This window comes from Petaurus breviceps, unplaced genomic scaffold (assembly GCF_028583685.1).
Source record: "Petaurus breviceps papuanus isolate PSGF00001 unplaced genomic scaffold, PetGlider_PUasm1.0 90743, whole genome shotgun sequence".
In the NCBI taxonomy this organism is placed as follows: Eukaryota; Metazoa; Chordata; class Mammalia; order Diprotodontia; family Petauridae; genus Petaurus; species Petaurus breviceps.
Genome location: NW_027187332.1, coordinates 13,701,754 through 13,729,234, shown reverse-complemented (window position 1 = coordinate 13,729,234; position 27,481 = coordinate 13,701,754). Strand labels below are relative to the sequence as shown.

At 37.1% G+C, this 27,481-nt stretch overlaps 1 protein-coding gene across 2 annotated transcripts in view; it reads left to right on the top strand.

Annotated features, from left to right (window-relative positions):
- Positions 1-23,575, top strand: part of ABCC4 (ATP binding cassette subfamily C member 4 (PEL blood group)) — a 286,479-nt gene extending 262,904 nt beyond the window's left edge. For both annotated transcript variants that reach the window (XM_069067341.1, XM_069067340.1), the window contains exons 30-31: positions 7,885-8,019; positions 21,485-23,575. In XM_069067341.1, the coding sequence (XP_068923442.1) occupies positions 7,885-8,019; positions 21,485-21,592 (243 nt within the window). In that variant the 3' untranslated portion in view covers positions 21,593-23,575. The remainder of the gene's footprint in view (positions 1-7,884; positions 8,020-21,484) is intronic.
- Positions 23,576-27,481: the final 3,906 nt, after the last annotated feature.

Here is a 27,481-nt window from a genome sequence, read left to right as displayed (position 1 = left end):
CCTCTCTGTCTCTCTCTCTCTCTCTCTCTCTCTCTCTCTCTCTCTCTCTCTGTCTCTCTCTGTCTCTAAAAATTTCCCCCCACCTCAATATAGGTCTTCTTAGGCTAAATCATGTTCTACTTTTCACTTATTTTAAGTACAGTAAAACTTTAAGCCTTTTGAGTAAAGCAGCCAGGGCTGCTGATGTTTGTGAGCTCAGGTTGTGACTAGGAGAGTAGAGCATGCTAATGAAATGGCCAACCAACATCACTGTCATAATAAAGTCATGTAATTGCAAGTGTTTAAGGTGTAATAATTGAATTTTGCTTCACTGGTGAATACTCCTCCACAGAGAAGGTTGGAGATGGTTTTGTTTACTCTAACTAAATCAAGCAAAGGGCTTGTTAGGAAATAACTGTGACCTAATTAATAGCTTTGTTTATATGTTGGCTCTCCAAAGGGATTTGCCCAGTTTTGGTTCATTAAATGCCATTGATTTGTTAGGCTTAGAATGCCAATTTATAAAGTCATTCTCTCAATTTTAACTTTATTTAACATAGTATAGTCATAAATGACAGCTAATTTAATCTTCATTTGCTTAGTTGCTACAAAACAGTGGAGCAAGACAGACAAATTAGAAATCCTCTTTCTGCTGATACCACTATCTCCCCATTGAAGACAGCTTCTGTGCTGTAGTTCTAGGATTAGCCAGTTAATTGTGACCTGCTTTCTCTTTAGCCAACAGCATAAGCAGCCTTGCCTCAGAATTCCAGTATGCCCCAGTCCCTGCTTCACTTTTTCTCTGTGTAAGAAATATCAGTAGTGAAGGCTGAGAAGAGAATTCTGAAATTATTCCCTCGGTAATGTTGTCTGAGTGATGGGATTTTTTAGTTATCATTAGCTGGAGACTGCTATTAAGAGTTAAGACAGAAAAGAATATTCAGGACCCAAAGGGGGATCCTTGTCACTGTTGTTGCTGTTTTTCTCTTCTTTACTTTCTTTTTTGGAGTAGGGCAACTGGGGTTAAGTGACTTGCCCAAGGTCACACGGCTAGTAAGTGTTAAGTGTCTACGGCTGAATTTGAACTCAGCTCCTCCTGACCCCAGGGCTGGTGCTCTATTCACTGTGCCACCTAGCCGACTCCCCTCTTTATTTTGAACTATGGGATTTCGTAATCTTGGACCCAACCCAGACAGCCCCTATTTCACCTCAATGCTCATCTCTTCATAAACAGGAGCCCTTTTTCAGAGGTGTTTTCTTTGAAAAAAATAAAACATATAAATTTATACCTAAAGAAAAAGGGCAGATAGTTGGTACAGTGGATAGAGCACCACATCTGGAGTCGGGAGGGCTCCTCTTCCTGAGTTCAAATCGGACCTCAGATACTTTACTAGTAGTGTGACCCTGGGCAAGTCACTTTACCCTGTCTGCCTCAGTTTCCTCATCTGTAAAATAAGCCAGAGAAGGAAATGGCAAATCACTTCAGTGCCTTTGCCAGGAAAACCCCAAAAGAGGCCACAAAGAGTCAGGCAAGATTGAAGAATGATTAAACAACAACAAAAAGTGTTTTCTGAGTCATAGGATTATTTAGTTTTCATAACTGGACACTGCTTGTAGAAGTTATGATAGAAAAAATGTTCAGGACCAAAAGGGGATCCAGGTCACTACGTGTTTTTTTTTTTTTCTCTTTACTGTCAGATAAATGATTTCATAATCTTAGACTCACCCCATACCCCTCCCGCAATGCTCATCTCTTCATAAACAAGAGCCCTTTCTCAGAGGTGTTTTCTTTGAAAAAATAAAACATGTAATTTATACCTGGAGAAAAAACAGCAACAACTAAGGGTCAATTATTTAAAGCTATATTTCAATACTGTTTCCACATTTATAATTTCGTGATCCCTTATTGAGACTATCTAGCTGTTTTGTTACTGGTTTTATGTAGAGCTTTCTACCACATGCAAGGGCACGTTTTTGCCCTTTTGCATCATGAAAAAAATGTCTGGAGAGATATGACTCCCAGGTTTTCTGGGCAATAAACAAAACAATGGTTAACATTAAAAACAGTGCTGTAAAGCCCAGTGGGGATGGGAGTGTAGGAATGGAGAAGTTGAATAGAAAATTAATTGTAAGCAAAATCGGGAACAGTTAGAGAAGTTGTTGAATATATAACTGTCTCTTTACTGCTACTGATTTCAGTGAAATTTTTAGGAAGTCTTAGGTAAGCATTTTGAATGAAAACACCTTGACCTGGAATATTTTGATTGTGCCAGCCAAAATTTGAGATTGTCACTTAGTTCTCAAATAATGATCATGTCACCTCTTTCCTGGTCAGTAAACTCCAGTGGCTCCCTTTCACCGTCAGCATCGTATACAAAATCTAATATCTAACATTCAAAACCTTTCAGAACCTTAGTCTCCTACCTTACCAGTCTTCTTATACTGTACTCCCCACCCATGGACTCTTCAATCCAGTGATACCGGCTTCCTTGCTGTTCCTCGAATAAGACATCTCACATCTTATGAATGCTCCACATTTTGACTATTTTCTCTAGCTATCCCACATGCCTGAAATGCCCTTTCTGCTCATCTCTGCCTATTGACCTCTCAGGCTTCCTTCAAGTCCCAACTAAAATCTCATCTACTAGAAACCTTTCCCAACCCTTCTTAATTCTAGTGCCTTTCCTCTGTTAATTATTTCCAATTTGTCTTGAATGTAGTCTGTTTGCTTGTTGTATCCTCCTTTAGATTATGAGTTCCAGGGGCGGCTAGGTGGCACAGTGAACAAAGCACCAGGTCTGGAGTCAGGAGGACCAGAGTTCAAATCTAGCCTCAGACACTTGACACTTACTAGCCATGTGACCTTGGGCAAGTCATTTAAACCCAATTTCCTTGCCTTCCCCACTCCAAAAAAAAAAAATAGATTGTGAGCTCCTTGAGGTCAGGGACTATCTTTTGTCTCTTTTTTATCTAAGCACTTAGCACAGTGCCTGGCTCGTAGTAGGTACTTCGTAAATGTTTACTGACTGAAGCTGAAATACTAAAGTAAGATAACTTATTTTATGTCACATAATCATATGGAAAGCAAAAAACAGAGCTCAAGGCCAGGAAGACTAACTGCCTGATTGCTTTGAGACACAGCATGGTATAACAGAAAGATCAATAGCCATAAGGATAGAACATCTCATCAAGGTGGGCCTCAATTTTCTTATCTGTAAAATGGAGGTAAGAGTATTTTCAATACCAACTTCACAGGTTTTTGGTTCTTTGTCAGAACACCTCATAATCGCTAATAAACTACAAAAATGGAAGGCTCCATTTTATTTTTCTTTAAGTGTAGTTTTGTTGACAATGATCATTTGCAAAATTGTATTGTCTATTTGCATCTATCCTTGCATAAATATGCCTCCTCCTTTCACACCCCTGTGACTGCCATAATACTGTTGACTACATAGATATTAAAAGGCACACTGAATTTGAAACCTGATTCCACCCCATTTTTCCTTCTTAACTATCTGAGTGGCTTGGCCTGCAAAGAGAAGGTATTGAGTTAGATGGTGTCTGAGTCAATTCATTTCTAAATCCTCTGATTCTTCTAATTCCTCCAAATAAATTTTTTTTATTTTATTACTGTTTTATGGTCCATTTAATTTCAAAATGATGTCACTTCGCTTTGGAGCTGATTAATGAGTTTTACTCAGAAGACTCAAGTCTTCAACAGTGGTTCAGCGTATTTGTATGTGTGACTGATACCCAGGTCAGCAATAGGCCTTTGTTGTGAATGAATATAGTGTGATTTCCCTAACCTACGCCAGAGAAGCAGTTTCTGATAATCAGTTCTTGAGATACAGAATCTTAGAACAGAAAGGTCTCCAGACTTATTTATTTTGCACATTTAGTGCAAACTTGTCCACAGTATTGACAATGGTAGTCCCATTTGTGTCTGTGCATTTATGGTGCTTTGCTTCATAAGGCATCCTATCCAATTTTCACACAGCTCTAAATTGTTGGGAAGTTCTTGGTACTGAGATCCTAAGTCCTCAAATCCTTTTTTATGGTTCATTTTGTAATCTGAAAGGCTAGGTGACTCTTAGAACCTTCTGGTCGATAACAAAAATGATGCAGAACAATCTCAAATCTGTCTTACTTTACTAACAGTGAGTTGCTGTGCCATCTTGTTAATGAGCAGATATCCCCTGTCTAAGGCATCTAAAACCTTGGCTGCAGTAGTATATAGACAAAGTTTCAATGGATGGCATTTATGTTCTATTTAGCACATCTCTGTGTGCTTAGGTTAAGGGTTGTTTGTTCTGATAAAGATTTTTCTTGATAATTAAATGGAAATATCCTTTTTTTTTTAACATGAGTATGACAGGAGCACAATAATAAATAGTTTGAGCCATGGACACAGCCTCAGTCAGTAGAAGTAGAAGTAAAAAAAATATTTTCATGGGCGTGTAAACATTTTTTAAATCACACAAAGCCAGTTTAGGAAAATGCCTTCTTTCTGCAAGGATGTTCCTACTTTAAGGAATACCAGAAGGCTGAAATATTTTGTATCTACTTTATATCTGATAAGAGGCAACTTTACCTTACTATTCCCTTGTAAGTCCCCACCATTTGTCAGTTTATTTGTGGGTAGACCTATTGTTTATTGAAATTGTAATATGGTGGCCCCATTCCTATCATATCTATCACATGGACAAGTCAGAGCTGTCATCTGTCTTAACTAGCAATCCTTTAGCAGGCAGTTGTCATATCATGCCCAAGCTCCTAATGTAAAATTCCAGTTCATTTAAGGGTATTGTCCTTTGATATGACTTGCAACAAAAAAGATCAGAGATGTATATTTTCATTTTACAATTCTAAGAAACGTGATCTTATTAAAGTAAATTTGCATAATTTTGTCCTTAGAAGTGAAAACAAAAATACAAATTAATGTAAAAGACACTCTTCAACTAGAGTAATGACTCTGAACAGAGGGTTTAATCACTAATTCCTTATGCTGATGAAGCCTCAGGTAACCGTAACAAAACATATCCCATTGTCATTTAGTGGGAGCCTTGTTGCTGGTCTACAGTTGTGAAAGACTACATGCCATAGTAGCAGTGTTGAAGTAGGACCAGGAAGGCCTAGGTTCAAATTCTGCCTCTTACAATTCTTAACAGTGTGACCCTGGGCAAATCTCTTCCCCTCTCTGATCTTCAGTTTACTCATCTATAAAATGAAATAATTGAGCAAGATAGCCTTTCACGTTCCTTCAGATCATTGTTTAGTTCTGAACACAACATGAATTGTGTTTTCAGACTCTTCCTGGCTCCCCCACACAGCCTTCCACAGAATTTATAAGTTCATTCAGAATTGAACAACTGTGAGATATAAAGAGCATTGGCTCTTTTTTTCCCATTAAGAATAAGGAAGATGAACAGTTTACTTTTCATAAGCCTTCTATAGCTTTTCCCATGAATTTGGAGTCAAGTTTCTTGTAGCGATTACATTTTATCATTTAACAAGTAATTTGGTTCATTTTATTTGCATAGTCCTTAATGTGAGTGAAGCCTGTATTTAGAAATTGTGTATTTTCTTTAATTTCAGTAGGAGTGGTTATACTCTCTAATGCTATACTTAAGGAAAATTATACATTCAGGGCATCTAAATTGGAATGCCAAATTATAGGACATCTTAATTATCATGTGGATGTGACAGATTCAATTATTCTTTAACTCTTTTGAGAGTGCTGCCCTAAACAATGATTCATTGTAGTAAACAAAAGCTTAATAGGAAAACATCCTTTATGGGATCTAATAAATATTTCAGATTAAATGAGGTGGGACAGAATTAACTGAGATACCTGGGCATATTTTTTTTAAATGTAGCTTGCTTAAAAATGTCAAATGTCTTTCACAGATTTTTTAAATTGTTCTAAATTGGGCACTGCTATTCAATATAAAGAATTCTGTTTCTTATAATAATAGTTAAAAAAGATAGACTTAATTATTGAGATCCACAGAAACTCTTAATAGCCTCGTTTGGGCCAACTATCCCAGTTTTTCCCACCACCAACCCAAGCCTCAAAACCATTAACCAAAGCCACTAATAAGTAGGAAAGTAGAAAGTTCCTTTCCCTGTTCCCCTCCTCCCCCCCAACTTATCCTCTGATTGAGGCATTAATGAGCTGTAAAATGGCCAAAAGGTAAGCAGCAAAAGAAAGAGAAGCAAGAGACTTAGATAATTCTGCAAATAGATAAACAGACCTTGAGTGATCAAAGCTTAAATGTACCTCAGTGTATACCACCAAAAGGCAGCTAGGTGGCACAGTGGATAGAGCACTAAAGTCAGGAAAACCTGAGGTCAAATCCATCTTCGAAATTCACCAGCCCTGTGACCCTGGGCAAGTCATTTAACTTTGTTTTCATCAGTCTTCTCTGTAAAATGAGGTGGAGAAGGAAATGGCAAACTATTTATCTTAGTATCTTTGCCAAGAAAATCCCAAAGGTGGTCATGAAAAGTCAGACATGACTGAAAAGACTGAACAATAACAAAGTGGACCATAATCCTTGGAATCCTTAGAATAATTGCTTCTTTAGTTCAATCCTTTTTTTTATTTAATAATTTGGTTTTCCCCTAATTACATGTAAAAGCAATTTTTAACATTCTTTTGAGTTCCATTTTCTCTTCCTCTGCCCTCTTTCCCCCTCATAGAGAAGGCAAGCAATTTGATATAGGTTATATATGTACAATCATGCAAAACATATTTCCATGTTAGTCATCTTGCGTAAGGAAACACAGACAAAAAAAACAAGAAAAATAAAAAGTATGCTTCAATCTACATTGAATCTGGGATACACTGTGGTCAAAGATGAGAAATCTATTTGAGTAGAACACACTATGGTACATGAATATAAAAGAGACACTCCATGCCCTCAAGGAGGTTACATTCTAATTAAGGTCAAGAGAGATGATGAAACACTAATGGGGAAGTGATAGACAGGGCAGGGTATAAATTGGGGAAGTCACAATCAGGATTGTACTTTAATAGTGGAAAAGCCAGGGAGACAGGCTTTCAGTAGCTTTAACATCATTCATTTTCACAGAAGAAATCTCCAGAAATTTTATTTTCTATTTGAAAAGGACTAAAGAATGGTGTCAAAGAATAGGAAATTAAGGGGCTGTCCATCAGCTGGGAATGGCTGAACAAGTTTTTGCATATGATTGCGATGTACTATGTTATAAGGAATGACGAGTAGGATGCTCTCAGAAAAACCTGGAAAGACTTACTTTGACCACAGTGTATCCCAGATTTCTAATGGTACCTGTGTACCAAATACTGGTTACCCAATGAAATTGCAGAACTCCTTCTCCAAGTATTCCTTGACTTGCTCAGGCTTCCTGCTTTATGATTCTAAGCTGTCATAGACATCACTTTCTACATGCCACCATGTCACCCACTATTTAGATTTAGTAATATAATCTAGCAGCCATAAAATTCTTAAGAATTTCTGTTTTCTAAAATAAGGAAGCTTTTTCATCATTTTTAGTGCTGATAAGTAGTAACAAAAGGCTACAGTATGCTTCTTTGTATACCTAGCAGTGTAGTACCTAGCACATAATAGGTAATTAATAAATGTTTATTGATTGGGAATAAAACCGTTACTTGAGATATACTTTAGAAAAATTATAATTTTAGTAATAATTGAGAATTCCTATGAGATTGGGTTAGATCTTTCTTTACTGAATAGGAATGGGGTATAATCAGATCTTTTGAATAGTCTCTTCAACTGGACCACCTAAATAGACCATCTCTTGTCTGTCTCCCTCCTTTACCTCTTCCGAAATATTATGTTCATCATAATGCCTTGCTGCAAAGCATTGTGTTTTAAGATGTTTGCTTTTGCTGATTAACAGGTTTTGGAAGCAGGAAGATTGAAAGAATATGATGAACCATATGTTTTGCTCCAAAATAAAGGAAGCCTATTTTATAAGATGGTACAGCAAGCAGGCAAGGCCGAAGCCTCCATCCTCACTGAAACAGCAAAACAGGTAAGATTTTTCCAAGAAGGTGTAATTAGCATCTGACTCTGCACTTTTACCCTCCACAGCCTTTTAACAAGCACTGTTTTCCACTATAGTTAAAGGCTTTTCCAATTATAAACCTTCAGGATCCCAGCTTCATAACTAGGTCTTAAAAATACATCTCAACTTGAAACAAAACCTGCAAAGACTCAGCAAGAGAAATTATGTCTGCCTGGCAATACTTTGCTTAGAATTGTATTTACTTTAACAATATGGGTTTAATTTAAGAGAAGCAGCATAGAATAGTGGAAAGTGAATGAGTCTTGTTATCAGAAGGCTTGGATTTGATTCCCAGCTCCACTACGTAAGTCACTTTACCTTTGTGTTTCAATTTCCTCATTTGTAAAATGGGGACAGTAATATTAACCTCATCTCCTTCACAGGCCTGTCATGAGGAAAGTGCCTTATAAATGGTGATGATTCTTTTTAGAAATCATTTAACAGGCTAGGTGTTGCAGTGAATAGAGCACAGACCCTGGAGTCAGGAGGACCTGAGTTCAAATCCAGCCTCAGATACTTAACACAAATCTAGCCGTGTGACCTTGGGCAAGTCACTTAACCCCAATTGTCCTACCCTCCCCCCTCCAAAAAGCAAAAAAATTTAAGATAAATTAAAAAAAAGAAATCATTTAACATTTTAAAAACAATGTACACAATTCATTTTATTTCCAGATCTAAATTTATGTAATGAAAATTAAGAGTCTTTGCTTTGGACTTATCATATGACTTATGGTTGCTTTATCAAAATAGCATTTTTAATCATAAGTCCTTCAGAATCTTCTTGGGTCATTTCATTGCTGAGAATAGCCAAATCACAGTTGATCATCACAGAATATTGCTGTTACTGTATACAATGTTCTCCTGGTTCTTCTCATTTCACTTTGCATCAGTTCATGTAAGTCTTTCCAGGTTTTTCTGAGAGCATCCTACTCATCATTTCTTATAGCACAGTGTATCTCAATCATACGCATCACTGAAGATTTATGAACTATGATTCTTAAAGGATTCTCACACACAAAATACTAGAAAAGTTTTCTAAAGGCCTTTGGGTGAGGGAACATCTAAGTGCTGCACACAGGCATGAGATTTCTGTATGGTCTGAAAGACTTTATTCTTTTTCATCTCTTCATTCTGATCCATATTCTCCAACATGTGTGTTTGCCATCCCTTCCCCCCATGCACACATTTGCATATATTGGTGCAATTTGGACAGTCTTACCAGGATCTTCCTAGAATTCCTATACCTTCTCCATCCATAGAGAGACACATCTTCAGGGAGCACAAGTGCCATGGGCATACACAGAAAGGAAGAACTCTCCCTCTGATATTACTGTCTGGTCCCATCTGGATTTAGCTTGGCTTCAGCCCTCTGGCCTTCTCCAAGACTAAATTAACACATTCTTTACTATGTTAAAGTTAAAAGGCCTCTCTCCTACTAGGGAAGGGGACAGCTCTTTTAACAAATATTTTACCTCCTTCTGTAAGCTTCCTATTGGACCTCTCTCTTCCGATAGAATGGAAGTTTCTTGAGGGCAAGGACTGTTTTCCTTCTATACCCTCAGTCCTTGACATTTAGTAGGGATTTCACAAGTGGTTATTAACTGATGTTTCATTGCATAATTTATGTAATAGTTTAAAAGGCTATTATGGAAAAGATTTGAAATGGAGGCCACAGTATTATGTAGCAGAACATATTTCAAGCATATATCTATATGTGTGTGCATATATATAGTAGTATATATTTCAGGTGCACTGTACATATTTTTATTCAACTGCCATAATAGTTTAAAGAATAAAATGTACTCATAAAACATCTAAATTAACATTTTATTCAGAGAGGAGTATGTTATAATATTAGCATTTGGTTAATATATATTTTGGTGTATATATACACGTATATACTATATGTGTGTATCTCAATCTGTAGATATAAACATATCTATAGATATAGATATCCTTAGACTTGACTAATAAAATATCGATTCTGCACGGTTAGTTTGGGGCCTCCTGTTTGATTGTTGACAGATATTTAACTCACTACCTGCTGAGTACCAGAACCTCATAGAAAATGTTTTCAAGCCTGCAGAGACTTTGGTGGTTATGTGTGCATGACCAGGCCTTTAACTAACTCCCCCTCAGTCTAGTCCCTAGTGCACTGAAACCGCTGGTCCAGAGAAAGCCAAATTAGATCTGGAGTCACAGGCCTTCATTTCAAAGAATTAAGAACTCATTGGCCCTAAGGACATTTTTTGGTTACTTGGATAAGCCACACAGACTAATTTGACCCTTGTTTCTTCTTGTGGTAATCTAAAGCATGTCCTTTGTTGAATTTGCAAAAGGAAAACCCTTCTGCATTTGTACATAGTTCATGGTAGACAATGATTATGGCTTCTCCCATTTAATTTGTGGCTGCTCATTTTATTCATGTATATCTCAAGGATCAATAATACCTAATTACCCGAACAGGATACATGTCCTACATGAAGGCTTGGAGGAATTCCCAGCATGGCAAAGGAATGACTGGCATCAGGAAAGGCAGTGGTAGTATCCTAATTTGTTTGGTATTTCTTGGGGTCAGGCTAACTCTGAACCAAGTGTTGATACGGGTAGTTTCATGATGGCCTGAAGGGCCTTAGATTTGAATAGGAAATTACTAACTTCCTTTGGAACAGGTTACAAAACACAAGTAGAAATGCCAAGGTTAATCTAAGTCTAATAATGCCTAACAAGTTATGTCTCTTTGGCCCCAGAGTATCCCTATCAGTGGTAGTACTTAAACTTCAAGACTTTCTCTATCCCCTTTTTTTCTCTTTATCCAAATGGGGCTTTGTTTACAAACCTCTAGGGAGATAGATAGATAGATGATAGATAGATAGATAGATAGATAGATAGATAGATAGATAGATAGATAGATAGATAGATAGATAGATAGATAGATAGATAGATAGATAGATAGATAGATGGATGATTAATAGACAGTATATACACACACATATATGTATGTATAGATATATGTGCCTATATATATCTATGCACACACACACACACCACACACATACATATTGGGGGGCCCTCAGGGTACTCTTTTACTTTTATCAATATATTTAACACAACCTCTGTCACTTGAAAATCCAGAAGTTGCAGTTCTATTTAATGTATTCTGGTCCTAAGATTGTCAAATCAGAATTATCATCCAAACTCTGGGTAAAACCTCACAGCGATCTTCCTCTGGACAAATAAATTGTTATCTCAGGAATCAGTCATCTTTCTCCTAAATCAAGAGACTAGGCATTTCATGTGATTGAGCTGCTGCTTGTTTGGCATATCCATAGAATTATGAGGCTACAAAGGACTTGGAGAGGCTTTATCCATCATCATAATCAAGTAACTTAATATAGGCAAGGTTACAAAATAGGTACAGAGTTTGATTCTTCCTACTGGGAGACTTAACTTTCAGAGCAAAAAAAAAAAAAAAAAGATAACATAGGTAGAAAATGAAACTGATTTTAATGAGTAATTTTTAATGAATTATTAGAGCATATAAAGTATTTCCTCCCCTGAAGTCTTATTCAGACATTTTCCCATGAAATAGACCCTTGAAAGTACCCAGTCTAGCTGTGTCCTCATTCCTCTCTGGGCTTCTCTCCTGGCTCCAGACTTGCTCTACTTTCTCTCTCTCCCTACCACATTCCTTCCTTCCCCCCAGCTCTTCAGCTTCCTTTTATATGTTCTTTTTCCCCCATTAGAATTGTAAGTTCTGGGGTGGCTAGGTGGTGCAGTGAATAGAGCACTGGCCCTGGAGTCAGGAGGACCTGAGTTCAAATCTGGCCTCAGACGCTTTACACTTAACTAGCCATGTGACCTTGGGCAAGTCACTTAACCCCAATTGCCCTCCAAAAAAATTTAAAAAAAAAGAATTGTAAGTTCCTTGAGGGTAGGGACTATCATTTTTTCTTTTTGCTTCTTATATTCCTAGCATTTAGCACTGTACCTTGTACATAGTAAGTACTTAATAAATATGTCATTTCAACCTTGAGCTCTAAAACTATTCCAGCAGTGTACGAGACTGTAGCTAGACTTACCAAACTAGCAAAAGTTTCAGAGACAATCTGTATGTCCCTCCACTATAATTCAACTGATGTTTATAGAGTCTTTACTAAGTGCCCAGCATTCTGAGAATGATAACATCATCACTTTAGAGCTAGGAGGGACCTCAGACACCATTGAGTCCAGTACTCTGATTTACAGATGAATAAACAAACAAATTAAGTAAGTGGATAGAATAGTAGATAGAGTGCCACACCTGAAATCAGGAAGATTTATCTTTGTGAGTTCAAATCTAGCCTCAGACATTTGCTAGCTGTGTGACCCTGGGCAAGTCACTTAACCATTTTTGCCTCAGTTTCCTCATCTGTAAAATAAACTGGAGAAGGAAATGGCAAACCAGCATAAATTGCCAAAAAAAAAATCCCAAATGGGATCACAAAGAGTTGAACATGACTAACCCCCTCATCATATGTAGTCACATGTAAATTATGTAACAGAACAGCCTGGTCCCTGCTAGCTGAAGGTCAGTTATACTATATTTCATTCCTTCCTCCAAGGTTCTCTGGTAGCCTTTAGTGAGCTGGGGAGTGGCTAGGCTCCCATACATAGTTTCTGTCCTCACTGATTATATTCCCTCAAGTACGCCTCAGTTCCATTCAAAATGCATAATCACAGTCACAAATATATTATTCCCCAATGGAAGCATATTTCCCCTCCATTGGAGACTAGTGCCCTTGATAGCACCTCAGTCTCTGGGGAAGAGAAGGGCATTAGGTTCACAGCTTAGCTCCGTTACTGCAGCACAGTACCAGTTCCAAGACCAAACTCCCTTACCCTGGCTTCCAGGCCAGGTTGGCTGTACCATTTCATCTATACTTCTGGCTCCAAGGTCATCACCATGCTCCAGGGGGATTGAGAAGGACAAACAGAACAGAACAGAAACAAACACATCCGATCTCATTTCTAGAAACTAGAGTAGAAGAGAGAATGAAAGGTCAGGAAGTCCTCCCCCTCTCACCAGTTTGGTTTACGGCACTCATGCTGTGGATGAATACGCACGGTAAGAAGTACACAAGAAAGAGCAAAAGCCAGAAAATGAATCAGAAAAGAAGAGCCAAAAACCTTCTAATTTTGCCAGTTTTAAAGACACAGGGAGCCAAGTAAAGGCAGCTACACCTGCCCGTGTGGTAAGACACAGAGTCCTCAGTGCTAGGCAATCTGGATATTTTCCAAAGGCCCTTCAGGGTGCCTCCATGTTTGGTGAAATGGGCATGCCCAGAGAAGTCCCAGGGTTATAATTACATATGAGTACTACTATGCTAATATATTATGCACATTATAAAAGTTACATAAAAGCTTTTAAAGGGTAAAAATTTAAATAACAGATATGTTAAATTTATTTTTATTTAATAGTAGTACAAAATCCTTTTTTGTTCTCGATAAAATGATTAATATTCTGAGTGAAAAGCAATGTGGTTGAATATGCAGTTAGGTGATACAGTGGATAGAACATTGGGCCTGGAGTCAGGAAGACCTGAATTCAAATCACTTACTGTGACTGTGGGCAAGTCACTTAACTTCTGTCATTCTCAGTTCCTCATCTGTAAAATGAGCATAATAATAGCACCTACATCCCAGGGTTGTTGGGAGGATCAAATAGATACTATTTGTAAAAGAGCTTTTGTAATTGTAAAGCACTTTGCAAGCCTGCTCACTATTGTTATTCATTATTTTTTAAATTGTAATTTACATACATTATATTGGGTAATGCTTTTTCAGTAACCCTTGGATCTTAACTTTTTTCTCCTTTTTGCTTGTCAACTAGACTGTTGTGGCAGCTACCCAAGTGATCTTTCTGCCAACAGTATCTTCTCCTGGTCTGTTCTTCAGATTGCTCACATAATCTTTTTTAAAAATAATCTTTTATTATTTTCTTTTTTTATTGTTTTTGTTGTTGAGTTGTTTTTTTTTTTTTGGTATCACCATGATTTCTTCCAGTATGTCCCCAGTTCCCAGAGAATCATGCCATTTATTTTAAGGACAAAACAATGGGGAAAAAAAGAATAATACATATTACTTATCAGTACTTTGAAAGTTTGAAAATATGTGCAATACTGTGAATCTCCCAACCTCTGCAGTGGGGCAGGGTAGGGTGGGGAGTATCTTCACATATCTCTTCTTTTGAGTCATACTTGTTCTTTGTAATTATGCAACATTCACTTTTTTGTGTAATTTTTCTTTCTGTTTGAACTGTAATCATTACATATATTGTTTTCTTGGTTCCATTTATTTCACTTTCTGTCAGTTCATTTAGATCATTCATTGTATTCATCATTCTTTCTTATAGCATAGCAATATTCCATGACATTTACATACCACAGTTTGGTCGATCATTTCTCCTTCTCCTCCCTCATCGTCCTCACCAACCCCCAGAATAAAGCGCTCGTATCAGATTTACACAGTCAAGTAAAATAGGTCTCCACATTGGCTTCATTTTAAAATATGTCTCATTCTGCACCTCAGATTCATCTTCTCTCTGTCAGGAGGGTGGGTAACATGTTTCTTCATCAGTCTTTTGGAATAGTGGTGGATCATTGCAGTGATCAGTTTTGTATTCCTTTTGTTACACCAAACCAAGCATCATAAGTCTAATTTGCATTGTTAGGAGCTCTAGACTAAGTTTTTTTTTTTTAACAATCTTCTTTAGATTGGCCACATATATGATGAAACTTCTTACACAAGGTCACAGAGCAACTCAATTTTTGGTCTGCCCCTTAACTTATTGGTCCAGGACACCTCTTCAGAGAAACATGTAATAATAAAAGTCCTTATCACAATTCTCAGCCAAGTTGAGATCCTCCTGACAAGCTATGTCTACTTTTAGCATTTATGAGCACTAGCTTTCAAATTGTCAGCCTCTCTAACCTACAAACATTAAACATAAGTGTATCAATCAAAACTGTAAAATCATGGGAATTAGCCAAAATCAACAAGGCTTTCATTCCAGCAGATTAGGACTCATTCTTGAGCAACAGGAAATTTAACATCTGGAAACAGGTTTTTCCCAGTCAGGCTTTCTTGATCCACATTGTTCTTTTCCAAAAAAGCTGATGTCAATCTGAATCACTCTTTGATAGACCTTCATAGATGAGCCACTCGTTACTTCAGAGTAATGAGTAATTTTTTTTAGATGCATAAAACTGTAGGATAAGTGTCTATTAACCTCCTACACAAAACACCAAATAATATTGCTTTGTGGGGGGGTTTCCTCAATTTATTTAGTATTTCTTCTGTGATGAGAGATGGAATGGCCTAGGAGATAAAAGACAGCTTTGAAGCAAAGAATATCTGACTTCAGATCCTGTGTCATACCTACCCTCAACAGTAATAGGAAAATTAGAAAGAGGGAAAGGTTTGAGAGTGAGAATAATGAGGTCACTTTTGGACAAGTTTAATTTAATATGTCTTACAAAACATACAATTCAAGATGTTCAGTAGATATAGAGATGCAAGACTAGAAGTCAGTAAAAAGGTTAGGACTGGTAAGTTCATTTGAGAATCAGCAACATAGAGAGGATGATTCTATGGCACTAATGATATCACCAAGTAAAACGATATAGAGGGAAAAGAGAGGAGGGCCCAGGAGAGAACACTGTGGGACACCCATAGTTAATGCACATGACCTAGATGAAGATCCAGCAATGGAGACTTAGAAGGAGCAGTCATATAGGTAGGAAGAGAACGAGGAGGGTGTCACCAAGACCCAGACAGAAGAGAGTATCGAGGAGGAAAAGGTGATTGACTGTGTCAGACGGTGCAAAGAAGGTGCCGATTGAGGAAAAAGTCATTAGATTAGGCAATTAAAAGATGATTAGTAACTTTGGAGAGAGTGGTTTTGGTTGAATGATAAAGATGGAATTTAAACTGTAGAGAGTCAGAAGAGAGTGAGAGAAGAGGAAGTGGAGGAATCTTGTAGATCTTGTCAACATCATGATCATATACTACAACTTGTTCAGCCGTTCCCCAATTGACAGGCATTCCTGCGATTTCCATTTCTTTGCCACCACCAAGAGAGTAACTATAAATATTTGAGAACATACAGGTTCTTTTCCTTTTTCCTTAATCATCTTTGGAAACAAACCTAGTAGAGATTGCTAGATCAAAGGTTATAGGCAGTTTAATAACTCTTTGGACATGTTATGAAAATGCTTATTTTATTTCTTAAATTCCAAATAAAATAGAATAAAGAAAATTAGGGGTGGCTAGATGGCTCAGTGTATAGAGCACCAGCCCTGGAGTTAGGAGGGTCTGAATGTGAATCCAGCCTCAGACACTTAATACTTACTAGCCGTGTGACTTTGGGCAAGTCACTTAACCCCAATTGCCCTGCCTTCCCCCCACCAAAAAAACAAAAAAATTAAAAATTAAAATTAACTACAAAAGGAAGAGATATGGGATGATATCTAGTGGGGATAGTTGGATCGAGGGAAGTTTTTGAGGATGGGGAAAACATGGGCATGTTTGTAGATTACAGAGAAATGACCAGTAAATAGGAAAATTAAAGATTAATGAAAAAGGGAGAATGATAGAAAATTTAACCTATTCTTCTTTACAACCTGACTAATGTCTAATGTGAAAGTATTTGCAGATTCTATACTTGATTGCATGGGCAGCAAGGGAGGAGAGGGATGGGGAGAAAATTTGAAATTCAAGGGACTGGAACTGAATCTTGTAAACTAAAAGTAAATGAACAAATTAATAAAGACAAAAAAAATGCAAAAAAGAAAGAAAATTTAATCTGCCAGAAAAGACTGAATGGAATGATATCACTTGAACACATAGAAGGATTTGCCTTGGCAAAGAGACAAGAGTGAAATAGTAGACAATGGCAGAAGATATCTGGGGGTTGTGAGATAAAGGAGACAGGCAGAAGGAAGGATGAGGCAAGGTTCTTAGCTGAGAGAGTGGAAAGAGGTAGAACCATGGGAGGGTTGAGGAGGAATAAAAAGGTTTGAAAAAAACTACTGTGATGAGTGGGCTAGTGAGCTAATAATTAGGGATGTATAAAAGGATTGCCTTGCAATACTGAAGGCCCAATTGATGTTCGACGACAAAAATTTGTAGTGAACCCTGTCAGCACTGTTTCCTGGTTTTCTCCAGCTTCCCTCAACAACCTATGAGAAGTAGCGCAAATAATGGATGGTGGGTGTAACTGAAGATTGAAGTGTTAACAGGCTAAGATCAGCAATACAATAGAGGTATAGAACTCGTAAGAGAACAGTCTGGAAGTGAACTGGTTCACCATAGGGTCAAGGTGGTAAACGAAGGAGATTGTTGCCAGTGCAGAAGTGATGGCTTGGCAAAGAACTGAGAGGCTTAGGTCATGATGTGGACAAAAAACAGGGTTTGGGGCTACAGGCCAGAGAGAGAGAGATAGAATGACAATAGATTGAGATCAGGTAATGGAATTTCAGAATTCATGAACATAGAAGTGGACCATTTATAGGTGACAGCAATGGTAGGGTATGACCCTATTATGTGTGGCTGAGTTAGAGTGGAGGAGTAGATCTCATAAAGTAAGTTGAGGAACTGTGAGGTTAGGGTGTTTGAGGAAGTATTAATATGTATGTTGAAGTCTCCTAATATGAGGGCAGGAGTTGGGGAGGAGAAAAAGACTGAATGAACATACATACCAGATCTGGCAATTTGCATTTTCCTGTTGTATATGAAAAGTATGGTGAAGCAGTATGGCATAATGGCTTAGAATCAAGGAAGACCTCCTGTGGTCAGATCCCTGACTTTCATTGGTTTTGTTACCCTAGGAAAGTCACTTAACCTAAAAGTTGCTCCCTAAACAACTCTAAAAAGGGCTTCTTTTTTAAAAAAAAATGTTTTTATTGATGTCTTTTTTTTTTACATTGCCATAATTTCTCCTGGTATTCCTCCCATATAACAAACAATATTTTTTTAAAGGAAAAAAAAGTAATAGGGGAAAAAATCAGCATAACTGATGGATACATTGAAAAATCTGAACTTGACATTCAATGTGTAACACTTGTGGCCCTCCCAAATCTGCAGATTTGTTTGGTGGTTGTGTCTCCACATATCTCTTCTTTGGAGGCCAGCTTGCTTTTGGTAACTTTGCAACATTTACTTTTGATTTTTTTTTTGCTGGTGGTGATTCCTTCAGTTTACATTGTTGCAAGCTTGACTCTTCTTCCTTCATTCTGCATCCGTTCCTGTAGATCTGTATTCTCCATATTCATCATATCTGTCATTGCTTACAACACAGTAATGTCCCATTACATCTATGCACCACAGTTTATTCAGCTACTTCCTGATTGATGGGCATCTATTTTATTTCCAATTATTTGCCATCACAGAAAGCGTTGCTATAAATATTCTAGGGCATTGGGAAGCTTTATTCTTATCATTGTCTTCCTTGGAGTATAAGCCTAGCTGTGGATTCTCCAGTCAAAGGACACAGGCATTTTAGCCACTTTAGTTACATAATTCCAAATTGCTTTCCAAAATGATTGCACCATTTCGCCAACTCCTTCAACATGTCTGTCTTCCCACAATACCTCCCATTTTGACTATTCTCATCTTTTGACATCCTTGCCGATCTGTAGGGTAGGAAGTGAGTCCGCAGACTTGTTCTGATTTGCTTTTCTCTTACTATTAATGATTTAGAGCATTCTTTCGTTTGGTTCCTAACAGTTTGCACTTCTTCCCCTGAGAAATGTTTGTCCCTACCCTTTGACCCCTATATAGCTTTAAACAAGGGTTCTTAACTTGGGGTCAGTTCACAGTTCTACCAACAGCGTATTAGTATCCCAATTTTTCCCCATCCCCTCCAAAATTTGTCATTTTTCCCAATATGAAAAGTATGAGGTGGTACCTCAAAGTTGTTTTAATTTGTATTTCTCTAATCAATAATGATTTAGAACATTTTTCTCCTCTAGAACATTTTTATATGACTCACATATAACTTTGATTTCTTCTTCCAAAAACTGCTTATTCATATCCTTTATCCATTTATCAATTGGAGAATGACTCATATTCTTATAAATTTGACTCTGTTCTCTGTATATTTGAGATATAAGGCTTTTTTAAAGAGACAGACAAAAAGACAGAGATAGAGAGATGACAGAGAGATAAAGACAAAGAAAAAGACAAATCAAGGCTTGCCCTGTATTTAAAGGAAAACAAGTTTAAAGCTAAGCATGTCAGTCTCTAATTCGAAGGTTATTTTAGTATAATATTATAGAATAATAAGACTATTAGAGCTAGAAAAAGCCCCCAAATGCAGTCCTTTTATTTAATGGTCAGAAAACCAAAGGCAATTGACAAGAGAGAGGCTTAAGGTCCCATAACTAGGCAGTAACAGAATTAGCATTAGAACCCAGGTCTTATGATTTCCTTTTTATATTGAGATGGTCATGAAAAAGGTCATAGTTGCTTAGTTAATTTTGTGGGTGTCCCCAACTGAAAGTCTTCATACTTTGCAAATATATATATTTAATTTTAGTGGATATAACCTTCCTGGGAAAAAGTGAAGGCTCATTATTCCTTTGTTCATGATATTTCTGTTCAGAAAAAGTTGCCTGTTTTGGGGGCCATGTGTGTATACATATATATAACATTACATATATATGCATATATATAAAACCACATAACTGCTTAAAATCTGTCTCCATTAAAATAGGTTTCTGCTTTCAAAATAGCTTAAAAAACATGAAATGAGTCCCCACAATTGATGTGAAGCCTTTATGTTTATCAAAAAGGAAACATTTGTTTAGTGCTAAGCTAAGTGTAAGACACTTAAAGACAGAAAGGAAACAGTTTCCCTCGGTGCAAATCCTTTCTAACAGAGGAATAACATACACACATATAGATGTATAAAGCACATACAAAACAAAAACCAAGAAACCTTTTATGGAAAGGAATTAGCAATTGCAGGGGGCATGTGGTGGGGAAGGATACCAGGGTGAAACTTCACAAAATATATTTTCAAGTCCTTTGAAGGCATAAAATGCTATACATTGATTTCATCCAGGTGTGTTCAAGCATTAGTACACAATTCCCTACTTTTCTCTTGTTAAATGATGTTTCAATATATGGTATTTTTATATGTAAGGATATATCTTAGGGTAGCACTTACTGAGACTAACAGAGAAAAGAAGAAAGGTACACATAATATATAGGTTTTTAAACAGGGTTGTTTTTTTTTCTCACATGCAAAATCTATTATCTCTACCAGTTACTTTGTTGATGGTGCTCACAAATATATTTGAAGCCAGGTTTTACAAAATGGCCCCAGAATAGTATGAATCTGAGCCCTGTCTCATGACACATGTCAGCCTCAGATAGATGGTGCATTTTCTGTTTTAAAGACTCAAACAAAACTTTTCACCTTCTTCTTTGAAAAAAAAAATTACATTTGAAGTCCTTTTTCACCAAACACATTTTTAGATAAGAGCACACAAGTCTTGACATTATTTCATTTTGTTATACGCATCTGTCAAGGAACAGAGATATGATACAGCTGCTAAAAACTGATGATTGTGGAACAGAGAGACTTGACAGCATTTCATTTCCTTTATGTTCTGATTATACATTTATCAGAAAACCTGTATCTCTTCTAGTTCAGCTAGAAATTGGTAGAATTCAAGAACTCAAAGGCTTGGCAAAGAACTGTCCTATTATTTGGTATCATCTTACATTTTAGAGAAGTTGCTTGGTTGAGTCATTGTTAAAGCCTTTGCTTCTCCTTTCATTATTGTTGTGCCCTATCCCCAGATCACATTTCTATAGGCCCTATAACTGCTTTGCCGCACAAATTAAACGCCAGGACATTTCATACATATACTCTGGAGTTTCAATGCTTGTCAATCATAGTTTATAAAATATAGGGATTACAACCTGATATTAACATCCAAATCCATTGTGCTCATTTTATGTGTGAAAATGAGAAATCCTTGTGCAGAAGCTAGATTTCACAGCGTCTTTTGTCACCCTGTTTTTAATTTATCTCCATGTTTTGAGCCAGTTAAAATGATTTTACTTAGCAGTTTAAGGTCGTGATAAAAGCATATCTATAAATCTGAATGATCAGAACTAAAGTAGGTCTATCTACAGGTTGTTCAGGCTGGCCCTGGTAAGGATTTTAATGGGATTAATTCTTAAGAAGAATAAACACCTTTTTTTTTTTTTTGTATTCTGCTTATTGTCCTTATTTTGATTTGTTAGACAAATGCTGTATACTTATACCTCACAAAGGACCAGAAAAGAGTGACTTAAGGAACTATGACATGAGTCATCGATGGGTTCAAAAAAATGATATATTTTTTTTTCAAATGTGCACTTTTTTTCTCTTTTTTAGGTGTACTTCAGAAGGAATTATCCAGAAGTTACCCAAAATGGCTATGTAGTTACAAACACTTCAAATGAGCAGCCCCCAGGTCTAATTGTCTTTGAGACAGCACTGTGATCTCCAAAGAATGGAACCGGTTATGTCCAGATCATTAAGCTCTAATGGAATCCTCTTAGAGCAGATGGACCACTTTTAACAGTGGTTTTGCACTATGTGACTAGATTGTATTTTTGTTATTCATAACATAAAAACATATATTTATGTGCCACATGTTGTTAGTTTATATGTAATTGCTTTCTGGTTTCACCCAATAATTTTAAGTGCTAATGAAACAAGATAATTTCTCATTTGTATTTAAATGCTGTGGTTTCTTGTGTTTTTTCTTTGTTTGGTTTTTGTGTTTTGTTTTGTTTTGTTTTTTTAACCAAATCAAAGGTTAACACAAACAAAAGTAGCCAGCCAGGTGATTGTACCCTCATAGACTTCAAACCAAAGCTGACTTAGGTCATATAAGGAATCATTCATACTTGGGAATACTTTTTAACTGTCTCAAATGTGTATATTGTTTTCAAATAGCATCAGGGATTCTATTACTTGAATGTCGTGGGAAGTTGCCACTTGTGAATTCTCACCTTTTCTTTTTGATGTTTGTAGGTTTGCGTCCTTTAAGTGTAAAGTAGTCCAGAGGGTAGAAGAAAATGTAACAAATAATTAATGCCTTGGAAGCACTTTGGATACATGTGCATTTGGAGGACTTTATATATGGCAAAGACAGGCTTTAGGCATCACTTCAAGCTCAAGATGCAAAGTCAGAATACTGAGGAAGGCTTGTTTTATTTTATAATTTTTCTTGACATAATGAGGGAGACAAATGTAAGCTTTCTCAAATTAGGAATCCACTTATCTAACTGCAGAGAGCACAGACAAATTCATTGTAATCATTCATCTTTTAGATTTATCTTAACTATAGGAGGATTAACAAGGGTGGGGAACCCTTTATCAGTTTTATACTGAAGATGGTGAAATTTTTAAAAAGAAGCCATACTCACTAATCCTCAATTAACTGGAAGGCTTGGGGAATGAAGAATGACCTCAGGACATGACATGGAGATTACTTCCTTTAATAAGTTCTTGAAACACATCTTTCCTATGGTTTTGTCTATTTTTAGTGAATGAGTGAAGAATATATAGATGTTTTGACCACTGAGCAGAACAGTTTTTCTTCTCTCTACCCACATTTTCCTCTGGCCTCCTTACTTCTGCTCCTAGTTTCAGCTTCATTTCTCTTCCTTCATTTTGTCTCTGGTCACTTTCCTTTTTTCCTACCCTCCCTAGTTGGTACTCAGCCCCCTCACACTCTAAAGGGCTTTAACTTGGGTCTTCCTTCAGTTAACTGGTCAACTATAGCAGTGCCTTGGACTTTGGGTCTTCCACAGGCCTCTTTCTTCAGTTTGTTTGAATTTTGAACAGGTCTTGTGGTTGAGTCTCCATGTGACTTGTACCTTCAAAAAGTAGTGGCTAGTTGAAGTTCTGGTTAATTGGATTCCAATTAATCCAGGTTTTTTACTATAATAGTAAAATATGCTTTCAAGACTTTCTTGGTTTTCTTAATATGTAACTTCTCCAAATTGCATATAACCTTTTTTTTAAGGACCTTGGGAATGTAACTAGACAGAGAAGACTTATATATCCACAAAAACATCTATGTTTTTTTTTTAAATAGCGAATTTTGTAGGTGTCCCCACACAAGCCACAAACCTTGTGGAATTAAGCCTTAAAAGAATGAACTATGCAAACAGATTTAGCAAGCCACCACTCATTGGTTGAGTGTTTATAATTTAAATATGTTAATTTTTTAGTCATGTAAACAATATAGTCATTCATTTTTGTGTTTTGGGAAAATTGAAATAGTTATCATAATGATGACAATGGTTAAGAACAATAGAAAGCATTTGAAATGTACCTATGTTTATCTTGTGTGTATAGAAAGTAACAGTAGTTGCATGAATACATTCTTTCTTGTTTTAACCTCATTGTCTTAGGACTTTTTCAAATTAAACATTTAAACATCATTGAAATAAATAACAACTTTCTTCTCCATTAAGAGTTCGTATTTGTTTCCTCTTAAGCAGAGTACTTGCCTTTAGTTTTTTTCTCCCTAAATTTCTATATTTTCTTTTCCTTCCTTCCTTCCTTCCTTCCTTCCTTCCTTCCTTCCTTCCTTCCTTCCTTCCTTCCTTCCTTCCTTCCTTCCTTCCTTCCTTCCCTCCTTCCTTCCTTCCTTCCTTCTTTCTTTCCTTCCTTCGTTCCTTCCTTAGCTGAAAAACATATTGCTTGGCCAGGGGTCTACCCTGCCTCCACTGGAGAACGCTGATAAGTTTTTCTCAGACAAAATTGAATAGCATAAAACTTGCCTTCCAGTTAAGGTGGTTGTCTCAGTTTATTAAATGCGCCAAATATTCCACCATCTATGCAGGTTTCAATTTCAGATGGTATGAAACATTTATTGTTGTAGCAAATCTGGTTCCACTCCTTCCAACAAAAGAGAATGAGAGGCTGCCCCAGCTCCCAGGAGGTTCCCAAAGAGTTGATTTGTTGAATTTGTTTTTTAAACACCCGACAATTTTCTTAGAATGACAAAAAACATCTGTTTCGGGAACCTTAAAAATACCACAGAACTTATTTAAAGTAGCTAATGGAGACTGAAGACTCTTTTACTGTTTGAAATAAGTTCTAATCCAACCAGCTTGATACAGTCCTTCAGTCATCAAAGTTAAGTAAACTAGATATTGTAAAGGCTGGGATTTTTGTGTTTGTTTTTGACTGAACTTTGAAAATGTTGGGCTTTATGCCTTAAAATTACTGTGTGCTGGGCCTCATGCTAGGAATTAAGAATGGAGTCTCTTGCCTCAAGAACTTATGTTCTTTTAAGAGAAATGCATACAAAGAAAAGCAGGTATTTTACACACACACACACGTACCTAAACACAAATATAGTTACATACATATACATGTTATGTGCAAGTAATTTTGAAGGACATCACATGTAACTGGGAGACAGTACAGGCTTACCAGATGGGGTGGTTCGTGAGCTGAGCTTTGAGGAAAGCAAGGGGTTCTCTGAAGCAGAGGTCATTTCTAGCAAGGGCATGGAGATGGGAGGCAAGATGGAGCCACAGGAGCTTCTTGACCAGAAAATTGACATGATTGGTTCTGTGGAAGGAATATCAGTCTGACTACTGCAGAGGAGGGTTTGGAAAGGAGTGAGACTGGGTGCAGGGAGAGCAGCTAGAATGTCACTCAGTAGACCGGGAGAGAGGTGATAAGGTCCTAAAATAGGGTGGAGAGGAAGTAGAAAAGATGGTTGTGAGGATTATCATGAATGTAGAATGGATGAGACTTGGCATCTTAACTGATAGAAGTGAGAGTGGAGAGTTGAGGGTGATGCCTAGGTTGTGAACCTGTATCACTTAAAAGGACTATGGTGTTCTCAACAGAAATAGAAAATCAGATATGTTGGCAGAGAAAGATAATGAGATCTTTTTTTGAGATATATTTGTGACAACCACTTAATAGATGGTGATACTAGACTGGAATTCAGAAAGAAGGCTAGGGCTGAATTAGATATCTGCAGGAGGGATAATAACTAAAACCTCAGAGTTGAAGGGATCATCAAGAAAGTGAATGTGGAAATGGAAGAGAAGAGGGTCTAAGTGCTTTGGCTACGCCCACATAAAAAGGGGGGAGTAGGAAAAATAGTCACTATCAAATCCTGCCAAGATGTCAAGAAGGATTTAGCAGTTAAGAACTCAATACCCTTGAAAAGTGCAGTTTCAGGTGAGTGCTAAGGAGGGAAAACCATATCGCAAGGTATAGAGAGCTCAGATAGCCTTTTTCTAGGAGTTTGGCTCTGAGAGGAAGGAGACAGGACAGTAATAGTTTGAGGGGAAGGCAGGATCAAATGAAAACTTGTTAAGGGATGAGGAAGATCTAAATATGTTTTTAAGCAATTAGAGTGAATTAAGAGGGCAGGATCCTTAAAGAGAATGGAATGACCAGAAGTACACAAAGGATTTGGTACAATCAAAGAGAATGCTTATCTCTTCCTCTAGGAGTAGAGCAAAGAATGAGAGTTAGGAATGATTTTAAGTTGATTTCGAGATACAGAATTGGGAAGAAATAGGAGTTCAAAAGTTGATTTCACACCACAGCAAATTTAAATTAAGACAATGTAGCCTACTGACATTCTCCATCTAACAGTTCTGAGATGATGAGAATGTAAATTTGGCCATAAACTAATTTCTATTTTTAAATTAGTGTAAATACAAATATAATCATTTCAGTTGTGTACTTTTCTATAGATGGCCACCGTCAGCATGAAGTCAGGCCATTCATTGAAGAAACTTTGATCATTTGGTATGATGCAGAAAAATTAAACAATGGGTTGGACTTTTGTTATTCACTTCTCAGCTGTTTATTTTGGCACTGCATACATAGCACATTTTAGGTCTTTCCTTTCCCCATTGGATTCCTGGAAGGTCAAAAAAAAAAAAAAGGAACCACAAAAAAATTTCTCCAAATATAATTCTGGAAAGAAAGTAAGAATTTAAAATTCCCTCAGGTGTGTATCCTTATATACAGAAAGCTGGTTTAGCACATGAATGTGAAAATTAGCATCACATTCTTCTTTTTCACGCTGTGGAGAAAAAGACATGTTCATATAGCTGCTAGTCATAATAATGCGCATCTGTTGTAATTCTCCATATTTGGTTGCCCCTCAAGAAAATGCTGCAGAAACCCAAAACTAAAATTACCTGGAAAAGGGAGGGGCTTCCACATGAGAACATACAAAAGATGAAAGCTAAGGCTATGATCAAAACATATAATCATAAAAAGTATGTGGATTGATCACGAAGTTCACAAAGGCTTTTGCTAAAAGTCATCCCTTGAGGTTAGAACAAAGGAGTTAGGTTTATTACAAATAAAAGGAAATGTTACTTTATATGCATCTGCTTATGGAATCCACTACTCCAAGAGATAGTAAAGGCTGAAAATAAAAATGGGTTCAAAAATAGGTAAGTTCATGGGGTACATATCGAAACTGGTTTATTTCCATACATCGATGGATCCATGAGCTCATTGATGTGAATGCTTCTGTGTCCTGCCATAAGTCTACTACGGAAGACCTTTCCGTAGTTTCCAAGGCTTTCTACTAGAGCCAAACACTCAGGCTGCCTTTCTGCCTTCTCTTTCTCTTTCCACATGCACAGCTTACTTCCTTTTTCAATTATACATTTACTAGATTATTTTATTGCTACTTCTTGCACACAAGTCCACAAGTAATAAGGTATAGCTTATTTACACTCCCTACCCTGATGTGCCTCTCCATTGTACTTTCTTCCTTTCCCTTCCCTCCTCTCCTAATGTATTCCTCTTTCCCACTCTTTCTGTTCTTTTAAGATCATCAAAATATAACAGAACCACTCCTACTGCTTTTCACTATTTTGTGAAGTTGTGCTGCTGTTCATAGCATTCCACTATTCTCCACTGTTGTAGCATTTCACAAATGTGTTTATATTCTAAACTAGTGTTGCTCTGGGCTACCGTGTCTCTTCACCTGGTGAGAAACAGACTCATAGAACCTGAGAGATAGAAAAGAGCTAAAAGGTTTTCTAGTTCAACCCATACCTGGACTAGAATTCTCCTAAGAAAACACATTAGCCATCCATGACCACCTGATGGGGGAGGGGGAGGGGTTTTGGGTGGTGCCATGGTTGCTTTGAATGAATATGTATAAGCTTGATGGGGTGATCACCATATAAGGCCATGGGGTGATCACCATATAAGGCCATAAATGTAAGACTGCGATATGATTGGCTTGGACTCGCTATATATTTTCTCGTGTGAGAGGGCTCGCTCTCTCTCTCCGCCATGTAACTGCTGAAGAATAAACCACCCCGCTTCACTCCTCCGCCTTCTGTCTGGTGTTTTTTCCCCGTGAGGGGC